The sequence below is a fragment of the Anomalospiza imberbis genome, chromosome 3 (genome assembly GCF_031753505.1).
Source record: "Anomalospiza imberbis isolate Cuckoo-Finch-1a 21T00152 chromosome 3, ASM3175350v1, whole genome shotgun sequence".
NCBI lineage: Eukaryota > Metazoa > Chordata > Aves > Passeriformes > Viduidae > Anomalospiza > Anomalospiza imberbis.
Genome location: NC_089683.1, coordinates 110,438,964 through 110,455,815, shown reverse-complemented (window position 1 = coordinate 110,455,815; position 16,852 = coordinate 110,438,964). Strand labels below are relative to the sequence as shown.

Sequence of the window (16,852 nt, the reverse complement as noted above, 5' to 3'; positions counted from 1 at the left end):
CGGTCGGCGTGCGGGAGCCCTCGTCACCGAGCTCCGCGGCCCGCTTGACTCAGATTTATACTTCAGGCTGCAGTTCTCCGTCAGGCCACAGAAGCTGCTGAAATAGAGGGGCGCGTTAGGTCGCGCTGAAGCAGTAGCAGCCTCATGCCTGATCGTACTTTAAACAGGCTTAAATTCTCGGCCGCAGCCCCGTGCCAGTCAAAAAAGCACAGGGAAACTCCGATTAATTAACAGCAGCGATTCCGGCTGCATTTAATAACACAAGCGTGTGGCTATGGGCTGTGTGAACGCACGAGTGTGGAAATCCATGGGTTACACGGGTTCACGCCTGGGCTTGCCGCTCACTAACTCGTGTTTGTGTCCGCTGCTGGCCCGGGCACACTGGGCTGGACGTGTTCTGCTCCTTGGTGGTCAAGGTTGGCAGAGGTTGCTTTGTTCGGTACAATTTGTTCTGCAGACTCAGCCAGTAAATCCCAAATGAATATCACCAGGATCAGGGACTCCTTGATGGCTTCCTTGAGAGATGTGTCTGACCTGACCAATGCTCACCCTTTAAAAAGTTGAGTTTAAAGAGCAAAAAACGTGACACTACCAGAAAGAAAGACTAGTTTAATATTACCATTCCTTCATGACCGTGGGCTTCAGTGTCAGTGGCCATCAATTATACCTTTCATAGACATGCTTTAGAAAATAAAGATGTACCCCTTCTCATGCTTCAGAATTCCGTCCTTGGCTTTCTGGAGTTAATATTAGCACAGCTCAAACAGACTCCGTTGGAAGCTAGAACAGCAAAAGAAGTCAAAAAACACAACTATGTTAAATATTAAATGCTTGTTAGGAAGTCAGTGGGGATTTCCCTCCAGCAACCTGTAAATGTCACTCACAATATTTTCATAGCATATTTTCCCCTACCCAGCAGAAATCTCTTTGTGCCTTACAACCTCCACTGTGCTCAGACTCTTCATGGGCAAAATATGGTGGCTTGGGGTTTTCCTGGGTTTTTTCCCCCTTGGGGATCACATTAGTTGGAGTCTGCCTGTCTCCTAATCCCTAAAATATGACACAGCAGCAATAAAGCGAGCAAAGAGATCATGGACATAATGTAAAACGGATTGCTGTGTATTGATCCAGGCTGCAGAAGGACTGGGTTTGCAGAATTTAGTCACGTGGATAAAGGTAAGGAAATTGGAGAGGCTGTAGGAGGGAGGTGGTGTTAGCCCTGTCTTCCCCACAGTTCTGCTTTGTGTTACTTGCTGTTGAGCCAGACAAAAGTCCTCGGCTGTGTGGGTTGAGGATGGCATTCCTGCCTCAGCATTGCTGCCAGCTGGCTGGGGGTGTGTCTCCATGGCTCCTGCAACCACTCACAACTGAGTTGGAAAGTTTGGATTTGCCCAGACAGAGCTCACAGTTTGCTTTCAGTAGTCTGACCTTCTGGAATTGGACCTGAGAGTATCTATATAACCTCTTCGCACTAGCAAATAAACAGATGGGAGGGAGTGGGAAGAGAGTGGAAGGCAAAAGGAAAGGGAATCCCCAGCAGAGAAGCAGTTGTACGTGATTATTAACTAGAGACACTGGTTTTGAGGGGAAAGCCCTTCCTACAGGCTTAGCGGTAAACCAATTTTCCCCTCTTTAGCTCTATGGGTCAGCCTGAGGCTGAAGGTGAGTCCTGAAGCACGAATACAATTTTCCATGCCTCCCTTGTATGAATCATGGGTTGATCCACTCACTGCTGAAATGTGTCCAGTCCTGGTCAGCAAACTGAGCCAGAGCCAAGTCCAGCTGTGCAGGACTGACCTCAGTGCTCAGCTGCTGAGGTTCATAACACTGTTCTTGCAGAATCTTCACTGAGTCAGGGAGCTATCCCACTGGGTTCATCTCAGTGAATTGGTCAGAGCAGCTCTAAGAAATAATTTTGCATCAGCTGCTTAGCATGAAATGACCTTTATGTAGAGCTGGCTCAGTTGACATTTGCCAGGGAGCCCTGATCTTGCTGAAAACCTCGTGTCTATTTCTCTTGCACCAGAGAGGTACTTTCAAAGCCAGTAACTAATTGTGTCAGACATGCAGGGGAAAGCCATACCCTCAAAGTGACATTTGAGCCATGCACCCTCCTATGACTTTAATGTTTTCCAGTTGCAATAAAAAGAGTCATGGTATCTGCTGACACAGGGAAAGTAACAAACTGTTCGATTTTCTACCTTATGTTTCATTGACATTATCTCTGAACTAAATGTTGTTACTGCTCTGCTGCGTTTTGTATTAACAGCAAAGCCCTCTGTTCCCCTTGGGAAAATAAACTAGAGCTGCATCATCTTTGTGGATCAGAAGGAAAGGTTGCCTCAGCCATAAGGTTGCCTCCTGCTGCTTCCTTTTCTGACTGTCACCTTTCTGCTAAACCCCGTGGTGGCAGTGACAACGCCAGTCCAGCCTGAGAAACCTCCTCTCCTCCAGACCGTAGGAGACTCAGTGGGTGATTTCTGGAGACTTTGAGAAGAAAGGCTGCTTTGAAGCATAACAAAGCTCCCCAAGGCACGTGGCGTGGCTGGGCTTGTGAACTGTGGTGTTCGCAGCCTGAATGCGCTCTGTGGGTAAGAACAGCCGTCGCTTCACCAGCAGAGCTGGTGAGGTGAGGAAATTGTGAGTCAGTCAACCATAGTTCACTTGATCTGTTGTCAGTCTACCTCCTCACGTACAGCTTATGTCCACAAAGTCTGCTTTTATGGGAGCATTTCAGTTATCTGTGCTTCCTACTGATTGCCAAGGGCCACGTCAGCTCTGCAGGGCAGCGTGACTCAGCCCAACAAACACCCTTACCCTGGGCACACAGGACATAGTTCCACAAAGGCTCTCTCAGGAAAAACCTCCAACCCCAAGTAGCTTTAGCCAGGAAAATCTTTCTACTGCTGCTTTTTCATCTGTGAGAGTTGTTAAACTGGCATTCCTATAAACCAACAGAAATATGACAGGGTTTTTTCCTACACTCACGCCAGCTCAGGAGTCCTCGGTGGAGTCCTCCTGGAAAAGAAATGGGAAACAGTGAGTTTTGTGCTGTAGAAAATAAACAGTAAAAAGAACAAAGTAGCTTGATGTTTTCTCAGATACAAGAGACATTAAAAAATAAGGAAATGCTTATTCCTGTTTAATGGCAGAACTGGCAGCCAACTATTGTAAAAGCTGGGTCATCTCTAGGAACACCTGACCTCTTTTCTTGAGATGTCCTGGTGTTTTAGAAGGTCCTTGCTTACAGGATCCTGGTACCACTAGCTTTCAGTTTTCCACAGAAAACCTTTGCTCAGCTTGCTAAAAACTGAAGAAGGTACTGCAATCCATAGGGAATGTGAGGGAAAATAGTGATTAAATGTAATTAGAGGGGCAGGTCCCCCAGGAACCCTGAGTGTAGTGGGTAATCTTGTCTCTAAAAGAGCAGCATTAAACAATGATAGGAACAACCAAACTTCGAGGAAAAGCTCTCCTTGGAGGAAGCAAGGGGTATAAAAGAAATATGTAAAATAACGAACACTGCAGAGAAGGCAGATGGAGACTTTCTGTTCTTCTTGTCTCAAGTGATGTGAAGGGATATTAAGACTGAATATTTCATGCCAGTAGCAGGGAACACATTTCCAGGCCTTGTTTAAGTGGAGCGTGGTGCTCCATGCCATGAGAAACCTTTCAAGACAGGAGCTTAGGAACATGCAGAATGGGATGCCAGTATTACAGGGCAACTGGCTCTCAAAATTAACACAGATGACACTTTTGAAGATTATTTTTATCATGTTAACCAAATGCTAACTGGTGGAACTCAGGTTCAGACCTTTGACTGGCCCACCTCAAGAGTGACCCCCTCACATGGCTCTTTCTAGGACAGTTTCTTAATAGACCCCATCAAGACACTGTCATACCATAAGGACCACCCGTAAAACTGGGATGCCAAGTCTCTCCTGCTGCTCCTGAACACCCTGCCATGTATTCCTCCATGTCTGCAAGGGTAGCAGAGCTCCTCCTGGCTCCAAGTCATTCCTCAGCACCTTAGACAAGCCACAGATGTGGCTGCATTTCACACAGTTCTTGGTTCTCTCAGTCTCCAGTAAAGAGGCTGTGTAAAATTAAAAGCTCTTTCTTCTGTATCTGGAGTGAGCCCATTTTATCAGACAGTAGTTTATTCTGATGGAGTACATCAGTACCTGAGTCATCAGGAGCTCTGGCTTTATGTCAGCTTTCCAGGCTAGCTTGTTATGTGCACTGCTCCCTTTGAATCCAGCCACGGCCACTCCAACATTACAAAAGGAAGGATTCTAGTGGGATTCTTTCAGGAAAGCGTAATGGAAAACAGTCTGGTCCAAGCAGCACCTCAGGCGAGCAAAAAGCTCTTGTTTCTGAGATTACTTGTGAGTCAAAACGTGCAGTTTCAAAGCAAGTGATGGTTGGAAAAAAAAAAAAGAAAAAAGTGCAGAAAAAGTGGATCATATTGGTACTGAAGGCTGGCATCTTAGTGACTGTTAAAAAGAAGAATTTGATTCTATATACCACAGGGTTCAGTACATGTTTTATTTTAAAGATTAGAGATAAAGACCCTGAGACGTAGATGTTTTTAGACTTTGCTCTTGTCTAGGTTGCAAGACCTGTGGGTAGAAGGTACACTTGTAGCTAGTGTAGGTGTCAGACACGTGCTGCTGAGGGAAAAACCACACACCTTTCTGCATTCTAAAACTCTGCAACTGAGAGGCTGTAGAATTATGAGGGTGCCTAGATTAAATTGAGGAAGCAGCACCCTCACTGCAGTTTGGCCCAGCCAGCAGCTTTCTGAATGGTGCCTCAGTCCTGACTTTGAGCTTGACTGGAAATCCAAGGGATTAAAGCAGGTCCATGGGCAAGATTTTTTTCCTCTAAGGGCATGCTAGGTAACAGCCATTATTAGGAGAGGGATTTGTATGAAAAGCATAATCAGGTGCACAGTTTGTGCACAGTTTGTCTTCGCTTGTTTTACCTTGCTCCTACCCTGAGCTCATCTCAGCTTCAACAAGACTGCTGGGATTTTATTTAAGTCAAATGTATTTCCAGCAATGGCTCTGCATTACAGCAGATGGCAGCCTTTCCCCAGACTTCCAGAAATGAGGAGTACCTGGATTTCAGACAATCATGTCTCTTCTTGTCCCCTGGTGTCTGCTAGCAGCCACCAGAAGCCTCTGTAGGAACCAGCAACTGATTCAATGCAGCTAGAGACAGAAGCAACACTGAAATCTCCTCCTTGCATTTGGAGAGCTTGGCTTCTCACCAGAGGGTGATCAGCTCTTGCACCACCTCTTTATTCATTTAGGATGATGTTTCCCTTCCAGCTTATATCAGAGTTCAACACTGAAGCAATTAAAAATCCATGCTAATTCATTTCTTCACCTTGACAACAAGGCATAACAGAAAACACATCATCCTTGGTGGGGAGTATGTCAAAATCAAAGTGACATTTCTCAGCACTTGACATGCTGTATTAAAAAGCACCTCTGTTAAGAGACCTACGCAGCTGGCTGAATAAACTGTGGTGTGGGTGAGGCCTCAAATTACTTCATCTGCTGGTGACTTTTCAAAAGAGACTCAGATATGCTCTGTGGATTCACCCAGCCCTGAAAAGTAAGGAGAAAAGTGATCAGCACTCTTCTGTCGTGTCCCTTTTTGTTCCAGAAGAGGAATGCTTACTGCGACAGGGGGTTTTGAGACGACCATAGCCAAGCCCTTTCTAATACCTCCTGGATCCTTGGAAGCATTACTTACTGCCACATAGCAACTCCCTTGTCCAAACTGTGGTTTTTATACCTACCTGACTGGGATTAGTCAGGCCTAGGGGTCTGTTTCACAAGCATGAGAAAGATGCAAAGATATCTTCTTCTGGGAGGTTGCTCCTGATGGAAACACAAAAGAACACAGATTTACTTCTACATAGGCTCTGCTTTCAATTTCTACTTTTTGCCCTGCTTCTGTTCTCACAAAACATGTTAATGGCATCCAGATGCTTATTAACACGCTTCATAGTAAGAACCAGCGACAGGAAATACAGGCCAGACGAGGAAGAGAAGAGCTTAAACAACAGCTAAGAGAGATGAGAGGAATCCAGACTCAGCAGGGCCAAGTCAAATTTACTCTGGAACCTTCAAGAAACAGATCAAATTGTTGTCAGTTGAATGACACTATAAACTCCAGGGAACAGAAGAGATCCCACAGGACAGAGAACCTATTAGCAATAGTTACGGGGACATCCAAATACAGCATTAATAAATCTTAAAGACCCACATAAGCCTTAAAGCAACTGCTAGGGGCTTAAAAAAAAAAAAAAGCAGGCTGTGTCTAATCAGCTCCATTCCTCTCTTTGATAAGGCAGCTGGCTTGGCAGCTGGGAAAGGGAAGTCACGGATGTGCTGCATCTCCCCTGGAATGACGCTGGGTAACGTGGCCACCAAAGGAAACGGTCCAGACGGCATTGCTGCGAGCTGAACAGGCAGTGCAGTTGTTTATGCTCAAGGTGTAACATCCATCACGTCCCCAGCTCTGTGTGTCACATCAGCCAATGCCATGGTGCTCGATCAGCTCCCAAAATCTGGCTGAAGAGCTAGGAGGTGGATTTCTGTGCAGATAATACCGCGTGGGATGGGAGACACAGGGAGACAGAGTTAACTTCACACAGGAAATCACCAGCAGTGAGGAAATGACCCCAATTCTCCACACTCTACTCAAGGCATTGGAATTCAGGAGCATCTTTTCCTTACAGGACATGAGTACAACTCATCCCCAGTTCAGCTTTTACTGAAAAAAACCACTTAAAATACTCTTCCACCGATATAGGCAGCCCACAGAGCCTGCTGCAGACTGCTGCTTCCAGCTGTCCCTCACAGGAGCCCTATCGTCCTTTGAAAGCTGCCCTCTTCTTTCCCAGCTCTGTAGAGAAATCTGGCTAACGGGGAATCTCGAGGCCATTCCACTGCTGTTCTCCCATCTTCCTGGCTGCATTCATTATTAATAGCTCCTCATTAAATTTTAATAAAGTGAATATCAGAGGTTTACAGCTTTGTAAGCACCTTTCCTCCTTTTTTTATTCCTTCCAGGTCTATTTGTTGGACAAGTTCATTCGGTGTCACACAGGGGAAGGTGCCAATCGATATGTTTTGCAGGAAGTTGCTTTTTTGCTTTATTTCCAAACTCTGCAGAAGCGCCTGGAATACAAAAGCTTTTGCTTTGAGTTGTTTCTTTTTCTTTAAGAAAGCAAACCCCCAACAGTAGGTAGATATTTGGTCCCAACTTGCTCTTCAGTTTACTTCAGTAGATACAAGTTTATGAGTACTGTAGTTTTATAGGAGATCTGAGTTTATGAATTCTGTAAATGAACCATGGACCAGGCTGCCTGGAGACATCGTGGAGTCTCCATTACTGCAGATTTTGAAAGAGTAAGCATGTTAAACACTTGGAAGAAGTATTTGGGTAGAACTGACCCTGCCACAGGGCAGACAAATGAAGGAGAGGACATGGCATGGATCTGTGGTTACATGATGAACAACATATTTTAAAATGTTAACTTTAAAAGCTGGTGCAAAGACACTTGCATCTCCAACTTGCAAAAAACTTGTTTGATGCAACCTGGGAACTCTTATTGGTGGTTGTTGTTTGGTTTTTTTTTACTTTTAAATAGTGTAATATAATAGGATAATATAATAGTAATAATAATATAATAGGAACTCCAGACACACTGCTTTTTTTGAATATCAAGAGCAAAGGTGGGTTAAATATGCCCCGTCCTGGGGACTCCTATAGCTGCTCTTCTCTTCCTTTGCTGTGCCCTGGGGAAGCCAACCTAAGACATATCAATTTTATCCTTCTATTCTATGAATGAGCCCCTAAATTACAGTCTGAAAGATTGTTTGGGGCCAGCAGATCCTAAGCCTCTTGCATGATACCATTCAACATATTTTTTGCTGCAGAAGCATAAATAGAGCCTGGCTTTATTAACCATTAGCCTATGAAGTTAAAAGTATAACAAAATGCAGACACCCATGGGCTATGAATATATTTATATTGTTGTGAAGGACTAATCCCAGGCCTCTATGGTATGAAAAACTCTCCACTATGAATAATGTGTATTTGGCAATATTGGTGAAGGGCCTGAGGGGATGGGTTGTTGTTTGGGTTTTTTTGCTTTAGGGCTGGCACAGGCTCCAGGCTAACCCCACTTTTGTGTATAGGCATTTAGCCTGCTCTGGTGACAGCTTTCCCTGGCAGGCAGTGGCCAGAAGCTGCCAAGGACTTTGCCATGAGCATGATTCATCATTGCCCAAAGGTGCTTGAACACACCTTGTGCTGCTCCTGCTCCAGAACAGGTGGAGTGAGATTTCCAAGTGATAACGAGTGACGCTGGCAAAAAACGCTGAGTAACACTGAAAGCCCTTGGAGCGATGGTGGAGCCGAGGTCTTGGAACTGCTGATCCTGCCTCCTCAGGAAAGCTGCTCTGGATCCATTTTTAATGTGAATAAGTGAAAAAGCATTAAACATCCGTGCCCTGGTTGGTTAGGTGGCATTTAAAGGCCTGCTGATTGCTTTTAAAAAAAGCTTGCTTCAAAAGTGAAGCAAGCTACTTCAACGGCTTTGCTGTGCAGAGCCTGGGCCCAGCTGTGTCCAGGTGGCCACTGTGACCACAGGCTGTGGGAAGGCCCATGTCCCTGTGACCCATCTCAGGCAACGTTTATCCTCCAGCAATGGCCAAAGGTGACACCACAGCTTCATCCTGGGCAGGGATCCATGGACATGCTCTGTAGTGGGGACAACACTCCAGGGAAAGGTAAGCTGGGCAGTAGAGCTGCCTCAATCGTGACCTCTCAAGCCACAGCAGTTTAGAGCCTTCCAGCCCCTTTGAGGTCACCACTCAGGGGATTGTCCAGGCAAAGCCAGAATAGGCACCACAGTCCTACGGAGACTTCGGAAACTGCCAGCCCCTGTGCCAATGGGAAGCACAGGACAGAAGGGAAAGGGGCCAATTAAAAAGCCAGGCTGCCTCTGTGTTGCTCAGGGCAAACTGAACAGATGATGGCATCGCTGGAAGCTGCATTTGCTTTTAATTGTCCTCATTCCACTGAATAACTAATTCTCTCCTCCTCCCACACAACAGCAAAAAGAAAAAAAAAAAAAGCAAGCATGGGATTTTTGGAAAGGATGAGTTGACTCAATTCCTTTCATCAAGCACATGACAGCAAGCTGCAGTTTTTAGCTTTGCATCCAGGCAAGTTTAGAATATCGCTGCATGCATTTGTTTTGTTTCAAATCTTCTGGGATCAGCTAAAAATATTATTTTGGAGAGATGTAGATATGGAAGCACTGAAGGCTTCGTGTTCATCCAGCTCCTAAACTGCAGCCAACCAAAGGGAATGAGGAGTAGAGCCCAGTTGTAAGATGGTTATATTAAAAGTTATTTTACAGAGAGCTGAGAAGTGGGAGGCGCTTGGAATCCGAGCATGATCCAGGGAAAGAAGTGGATCCCTTCAGCCCAGAGACAGGCTTTTACACAAGACCCAACTTTTGTGAGCTATTTCCCAAGAGCCCAGGAAAGCCATCGCTCTTCCCTCATCCTTGACCAGCTTGTTTTCCAGCATTTTCCGGGACAGACTGAAGGGAAACCCTATCTAGGCAGAAAACTAGGTGACCAAAAAAAAACCTCAGGGCCTGGGTGCAGCCAACATGGTTCAAGGCATTAAAAGTCACATCTTTTAATAGAATCACTTAAGGAAAGGCATAATCACAGCAAACACAACTGAGAAACTTTCAGATAAAACATTTGCAGAGTAAAGTGAATTTAATTTTTTTTCTTTGGGGGGGATGTTGAAGCATAAACAAATATAATGGTCAAGACAATTGTATAAATAAGCAGACAGTTAATCTTGGGAGTGAGTAGCAAAGAAAATACACATAAAGAAGCTTTTCCCACTGGTTTATAACTGTATTTAACCACACTTAAATCTGACTGACAACACGAACTATCATGTCCTCCTTCCTCTCTCTGTGCCACTCACGCTCCATGCAGTGCTCACAGGGAATCCTGAGGAGTCCGTGTGCCATGCCAGGGCTGGAAGAGGGGAAGCCTTTTCAGGAGACCTTTCCACTACAAAAAGGAAAAATAGACCATCCTGGCATGTGTTCAAACTCCTAAGAACTCCACTCTCATTGTTTTTCTGGAAGGCAGCAGATCTCCAGTAGCGATCTCAGCACAGAACTGGTACTACAGATGTAGACAAGGTAGAGGAAGGAAGTCAGAGCAGATTAATAATTTACTCCTGCCTCAGAGCTGTGTAGTGACCTTAAATCAAAATAAAAACATTACAATATTGCAGGTATTGCCAAATTGCAGAGAAGTTGCCTTTGCAGCAGGAAAGTCCTTTGAGTTGATTTTGAGGTCATTTGTATTCCCCTGGAATATCTCAGCCCCTGCACTGGAGCAAGGGGCTCTCAGCAGGGCTGGCAGAAGCCAGGATTTGCTGGTGCTTCGCTGCTGCCACAAACATATCCTTGCCAGCAGAGCCAGGCAAACACCACAGCAGCAGAGAGTGGTGTTGGTGCTGGTTCCCATCCCCTCCTGCCAGCCCTGCAAGAGGGGCAGTAGGACAAGGACTGAGAGCCAGGCACAATAGCAGCAAGCCCAAGAGTGGCAGGGAGTGGGCAGGGAGCTCCTGACTGCCAGAGCTGGCACTTTGCCTCTGGTTACTCATCTTCCCTGGAGCTTAGCCTTGAGGAATGCAGCCCCAGGCCATGCATTCCTGATCCCACAAGGGCTTGTGCGGGGGCAAGGCAAACAGGACCTGCCCTCTGTGACTGCGGGATGGGCTGTAAGGCACAGGGAGGATGGACAGCAGCTCATCCTCAGGGGGTCCAAGGCAGGAACATAAAGATCCAGGCACTGGGGTTTACAGCTAATGCCATTCCCTAAGGCTGCACTGATCCCAGCCTCAGGCATGTCCAAGGCCACTGGCCCTGCTGTGGTTCCCAGAGGCTGGGTTTGGCAAGGCTGCTCTCACAGAGGCACCTGAGGCTTGAGGGAATAAAAGCTCTTTTTTTTTCTGCTCTTTGAATCTTCCCCCTTTTGCTTTCAGAGATGGAACCAGACCAAGAATCAACAGAGCTGAAGGAGCTGGCTGCTCCTGCTGCAGTAGAACCTATTGGTGTTTCCCCACTGGAATATAGGAGGAGAAGGATACTGCCTCCCAACAGCACAGTGATGTAGAGCTGTTCTCCAGGAGGAAACAGGAGCCTGAGCTCCTGCTGCTGCCCTGAAAGCAGCACCTGGGAAGGGACGGGACTGCTGCTGCTCCTGCAGAGGCCACAAGTGCCATGGAGTCCCTGATCCAAGTCACAGGAACCATCACAGCTCCTGCAGAGATGCTTTCCCAGATCTTCTTTACAGTATGCACAACAGTGCGGGTACAAGTGATCTGCTACAGTCACAAAAGAGCCTTAGAAACTGCATTTCTAGGATGATCACAGCCCTTCTGGTAAAGCCAAGTGCTACAATTAAAAATAGACGAGCTCTGCCAGTGTTTTTACAGAAAGGGATGAGCCAAGACAAGGACCACAAAATCTGGTCTAATTCAACAGCAACCAGGCCTAACCCAGGCTGAAAGACAGCATGCAAGTATCTGTAGTCATCAGGGTAGATTTTTTTTGCAAAACTGGAAATGTATTTTTAGAATGGAGCCTGGAAAGTGTTGCTTCAGAAGACCAAGCATGCCATGGTGGGATCATTATGGGATTTACAGAGCACCCTCCAACACAGGAGTCTCCTGAGGTGACTTCATGTTAAACCTTCCCTAAGACCAGTCTCATTCCTGCAGGGGTAACAAGCCCAGCACAGCTGGGATGGGAAGGCCTCAGCAAAGAAACCAGAGAACTCTGTTCTCCCCAGGAAAGGCACAGCAGCCTCCCATCGATGCTCCCGCCCTCCTGCCAGCATCCTGTGCTGCCCCACTTCTGCTTTGGGGAAAAAGCAAAACAAAACAAAAGGCTTTCATTAGCCAGCTGCTGCTTTCTGGCAGTGTTAAATCCATGCAATTTCCTACAGCTGAAAGGCAAATTAGTTCATTAAATCACCTGCTTTACACATTGCACAGAACAGGGCAGCCATGTACAAACCAGAACACTGGCTGCTCATTTCCAGAGGCACTTCTGCAGAGCTTCACTGAACTTTAAGGCTAGAAAAGTACCTACGCTTAATGTCATTTTCCCATTCATTCCCTTACCAGCTCCTTATACCTGCAGTGGTCTCCCAGGGAACAGTCCTGTCCCATCTGCTGCTTGCATCACCAATGCTTCTTGCCAGTCCAGCAAACCTTTAAAAGCAGGTGAAGGCCACAGATCTCACCTGGGGCAGGTCTTTGCAGCTGCAAGGGGCTGTCACAAGTGGAGCTGTGATTGTCTTAAAGTCAGCAAGGTGCCACCTCTTGCAGCACTAACATTTGTTCAAAAGGTTTGGCCTTAAAGTTCAGAGTGCTTCAGTCATCTGTTGGAGTACTTTGAATCTGAAATTCACTTTACCATTTACAGAGGACTATTGCAGTAGTTTATCAAAGAACAGAAGCCTGGGGAAACTCAAACAGGGTACCAGAGTTAGAGATGCTGTTGTTGGTGATGGAACTTGCTCCTTAAACTACTCAACCATTGCTATGCTGTCTCTGACAGTGGGATCTCCCTGTCTCAAGTGTTTGAATGCCCGTGTTCCACCCTTCTAAAAATGGGATTAAACAAGCCAAACTTGGGTGAGGAAAAGTACAACACAGGCAGAATGGGGGCAGACTGAAGAGCGACCTTAGCCTAACAGTCCCCAGAGACACAGCCAGTTCTGCACAGATACCTTTGTCTGGGATGTCTTTTTCTGGGGAGGGGGGTGAGGAGTGAGGTAGAGAAGTACAGGGTAAGCATAATGTATCATCTTAAATGGGGTAGGGCTTTAACAAGGGCTGCACATTGGCCATGACCCTCTCTTCTTCCCCTCTGCAGTTAGGTGTGCATGTACCCAACTGCACCCCTGGCTCTGCATCAGCCTCCAGCTGGGCCTCCAACACCACTTCCCATATTCCTCCTACCATCCCGTGCTCCATCTGTGCTCACAGCTCAGCTCTGTTACTCATACTGCTTTGTAACTTTCATCGTGTTCTTTTCTGGCCTTTCATGTTCCTGTAGTCAACAAGATCAGGACCAGAGAAATGTCAATTAGATTTTGTGGAAGACAGAATCAAGAGCTCTTGCCATTTTAAAATTTAGTTCAGTTCTTGCTTACATTTCAGTATTTGTAACTTACTCATTTAACTGTGTCATTTAAACAACAATCTCACCTTTAACACAGAGTTAAATATAAAACACATTGAGAGGACTCATCTGAAAGGAGCCATTCAAAGCCATGACCAGGAAAAAAGTCCAAAGTCATTACAGCTGCTGCTTTGTGCTCTTAGTCCATATGTGCAGAACAGAGGGACACCTGAGGTGACAACAGAAGGGCCATCCCCAGCCCTTTCCCATCTCTTGGAAACAAAGCCACAATCCCAGAATTTCTGTTTTTGAAAAGTGTTTACTCACGTAGTTTAAATAAATTAATTTGCAAATAAAAATTAAAACTACAGTATACTATAGTTCGAATAAGATGATTAGAACAACTACAATACAGGGATTTCTTGCTGCATAAGTTTCATTACTTAATGCATATAATCTGGAAAATGTCAAAATCAGTTATATTTCTATGGAAAGGGAGTAACAGCAGTTACTTGTACATGACAGCTAACTGAACTTATAGTACAGGTTTCCTGACACATGCATTTCCTGAGTGAACCAAACAATATATATAATTTCTTTTTAAAAATGGAGAAATAATTGACAGTCAAAGTAAGTAATTCATGACATCTAAGCAACACAGGTCTCTTTGAACAAAGAAAATTTTAGAACAGCTTCAAAAGAAAAATGAAAGCTAAAGCTTTGCTATAAAGTACAGAAATTTTCTTACTGTCAATTATACAGTACATATTGAAAAGAAAAGTACGAAGCTGGCCGAAAAAGCTCAAACCAATGCTAAAAAGGTCAGGTTGCCATGAAGCACAGTGGGCTGGCAGCAGAGCTGCATGTGGTATACTGGTCTTTTCTGGTGGACACGGAGGGGAGGGAGGGGGAGGAAGGGGAGAGCAGAGACCAGAGTAAGCAGAGCCCATGGCAGCATCTCACACTGAGGGTCTGAGCCCAGCCCAGCCACAGCTCTCCCGACAGACTGCCAGCTGTGCACAGCTGCCCAAGGATGCCGGGACACATCCCCTGGCTACCAGGCTCCACCTCTGTTCCATGTGTGGCCCAGATGAGCATCTGCACCTAGCAGAGGGGCAAAGGCCAGGCCTGAGGCCCCCCCACCAGGCAGCAGGTGGAAGGCTGGGCATGCAGCTGACAAACCCTTCTCGGGCTGGGACTGTGGCCAAGTCACAAACTGTTCCCCACACACATGCCCAGGTGCATCCACCTCTCCCCTTGTTCCCCCCACCCCACCCCCAAACAGCAAGGAACAGAACAAGCCTCATCTTTCTGGTCTGTTCATGTTTAACACTGGAAAAACCCTCACAAATGTCACTAATGCTAAATAAAGAGAAGTGTTAGCGTGAAGGGAGGAAAAAATCCTTAATCTAGACTAAGTTGCATATTCGAAGAGTCTGGTAAATATTCTCCTCATAACCAGATCTTAAGTACAGACCTACCAAAAAGACATTTTAAGAAGTCCTTCTTAGCTACCTTTCAACATGGTTAAAACACAACTTTATGCCATCATAATTTGCATTAGCTTTGTTTAAAAAGCATTTTAACTATTCTAAGAACTCAGTATTTTAGATTAAAAGATTTTTCTACCATTTTCATCCCACCTTCTTCTCCATCCGGAACTACTCTACACATCCAATTGCTGGATGTAACACACTATGACCATGCTACTCTCTAAACATTCTAAATATTTTCCATAATAAAGATAAATAGAAAAGAGTTAATATACATGTTATATTTTACAATGTTTGCATCCAAGCTGTAAACTAATGTTCTTTGAACTATTTACCCTCCATATACAAAAAGAATGAAACACCTTTCAAACACTGTGGGCATGTGATTCAAAAACCATTAAACTGAAGGCATTGAAGTTCACTCTGCAACACTTCCTTTACCTCTTCAGATGTAGTTATTAACCAAAAAAAAGCAGGAGGTCTCCCCCATCTCCCCCCATTTCTTCTATTTCCAGACTTTTCCCAATAAAGAGGGATTTAGCTGTTGTAACAAAAAAACCAAAAAATTCTTCATCTTAATGCAAACCAGCAAAGCCCAGAGAATACGAAAAACAGTTGGTTTAAAAATGAGAATCGCTTAGCTTATCAGTTTACTGCAGTCCTTGGGAACACCTGTGTTAGTCGAGAGGCCCTTGGAAAATGAGCCTGATGTAACCCTGCTCACCAGCCAGCTGATGCGCACAGAAGGGACAGGCTGCGTGAAAAGTGTGAGTACCGTGAGGAAGAGGAATTTGGGACCAATATGCAGTTGTCTTTTCTGAGCACACGTGTCCGCACGGGCTGAATGCATGAGTCGGCGGTCCGGCATCCACGTAAAATCCCGCTTCGCACCCGAGCCACAGAGGCACGTAGGGGCCGACGGAGCGGCACATGGGGCACTCGCGGTCCTTGCCGTCCCTCTCCTCTTTGTTCCCCCAGTTGTGGTAGCCGTGCACGTGGCCGCAGTTCAGGTACACCCACGGCTGCTTTTCGTCTACAACATCTTTTCTCTTCATGCTGGGGAAGGCCAGGGTGTTGAAGCCCACGGGGCACTGGGGCCTGGCTGCGTTGATCTCCTGCCTCAGAGCCTCCAGGTGCTTGACGGTCGGCGTGCGCGCGAGCCCCTCGGCCGTGCGCCACAGCAGCGTCGCCCCGCACAGGTCGATCAGGGAGCCGTCCTGCAGCTGGTTCGTCTCGTTCTCAACCTTGACATGGACACAGACACGGAGAGCCGTCACCTAAGGGTCTCTGAAGAGTAACAACGTGCACTTCCACAATACTAATCTGCCTGGAAGATCCATCAAAGCTTCAAGCAGCTTCTGACTGTGTCCACAAGACACCCACAGAGAGCCCAGTATCAGCTTCTCTCTGCCCTCCTTGCTTTTTTTGTTTGTTTGTTTGTTTTTTTCTTTTGGAAAAACCCAACCCCAGCATCTTAGGAGATTAAAGTGTTCATTAAAATAGATCACATTGAATCAAGAAAAGCTCCTCTCCCATCTTAACAACTCTCTTCCATCTCTATAGCACTCTCAACTATGTTACTTGAAATGCCTCAAGGAATATCACAAGACTGTTTTAGTCCGTTGTATTTTAGACTGTTTTCTTAAAACACCCTTTACACATGGCTTTCCCCTCCTCCCAGTAGCACTCCTAGCTAAATATGCTGCTTAAAATGTTCAATGTAGCATTTCTTTTTGCTGAGACATCCCAAGTCACATTGAACCCAAGTATCTCCTGGAAATGTCACCAATACTTTGGAAACAAGAGGAGGAGGGAAAACTCCGAACACCAACACGGAAATCAATATCCAATAAAATGATAACTATTCTTCATTATTCTAAAAGGAAAAGTGGGAAAAGCATAAACTCACAAGGGAGAATCGGGAAAATACTTGTAGAATGTGCAGGACAGTTTGCAGAAATACAGAGTAGACTGGAAACTCAGTTTAGGAGAGCAGCCTAGATGTGCAATTAAGTACTAGTTTGCAGATAAACTCAGTTATTCAAGTTGAGCAAGACACCTTTGTGCATGCAGACAGACACCTAAGAGGCAGTGT

General features: G+C 45.7%; 1 protein-coding gene and 1 long non-coding RNA gene across 8 annotated transcripts in view; one reads left to right on the top strand and one right to left on the bottom strand.

Annotated features, from left to right (window-relative positions):
- Nucleotides 1-399: 399 nt before the first annotated feature.
- Nucleotides 400-15,298, top strand: LOC137471831 (uncharacterized). 3 transcript variants are annotated; one of them, XR_010997883.1, is made up of 3 exons: nt 400-2,624; nt 8,353-10,264; nt 11,116-15,298. It is a non-coding gene; the product is annotated as an uncharacterized lncRNA (long non-coding RNA). The 3 variants fall into 3 exon arrangements; XR_010997882.1 differs by having other exon boundaries at nt 10,073-15,298; XR_010997881.1 differs by having other exon boundaries at nt 8,353-15,298.
- PELI1 (pellino E3 ubiquitin protein ligase 1) overlaps nt 13,564-16,852 on the bottom strand; it is a 43,010-nt gene continuing 39,721 nt past the window's right edge. For all 5 annotated transcript variants that reach the window (XM_068186390.1, XM_068186393.1, XM_068186391.1 and 2 more), the window contains exon 7: nt 13,564-16,001. In XM_068186390.1, coding sequence (XP_068042491.1) covers nt 15,435-16,001 — 567 coding nt within the window. In that variant the 3' untranslated portion in view covers nt 13,564-15,434. The remainder of the gene's footprint in view (nt 16,002-16,852) is intronic.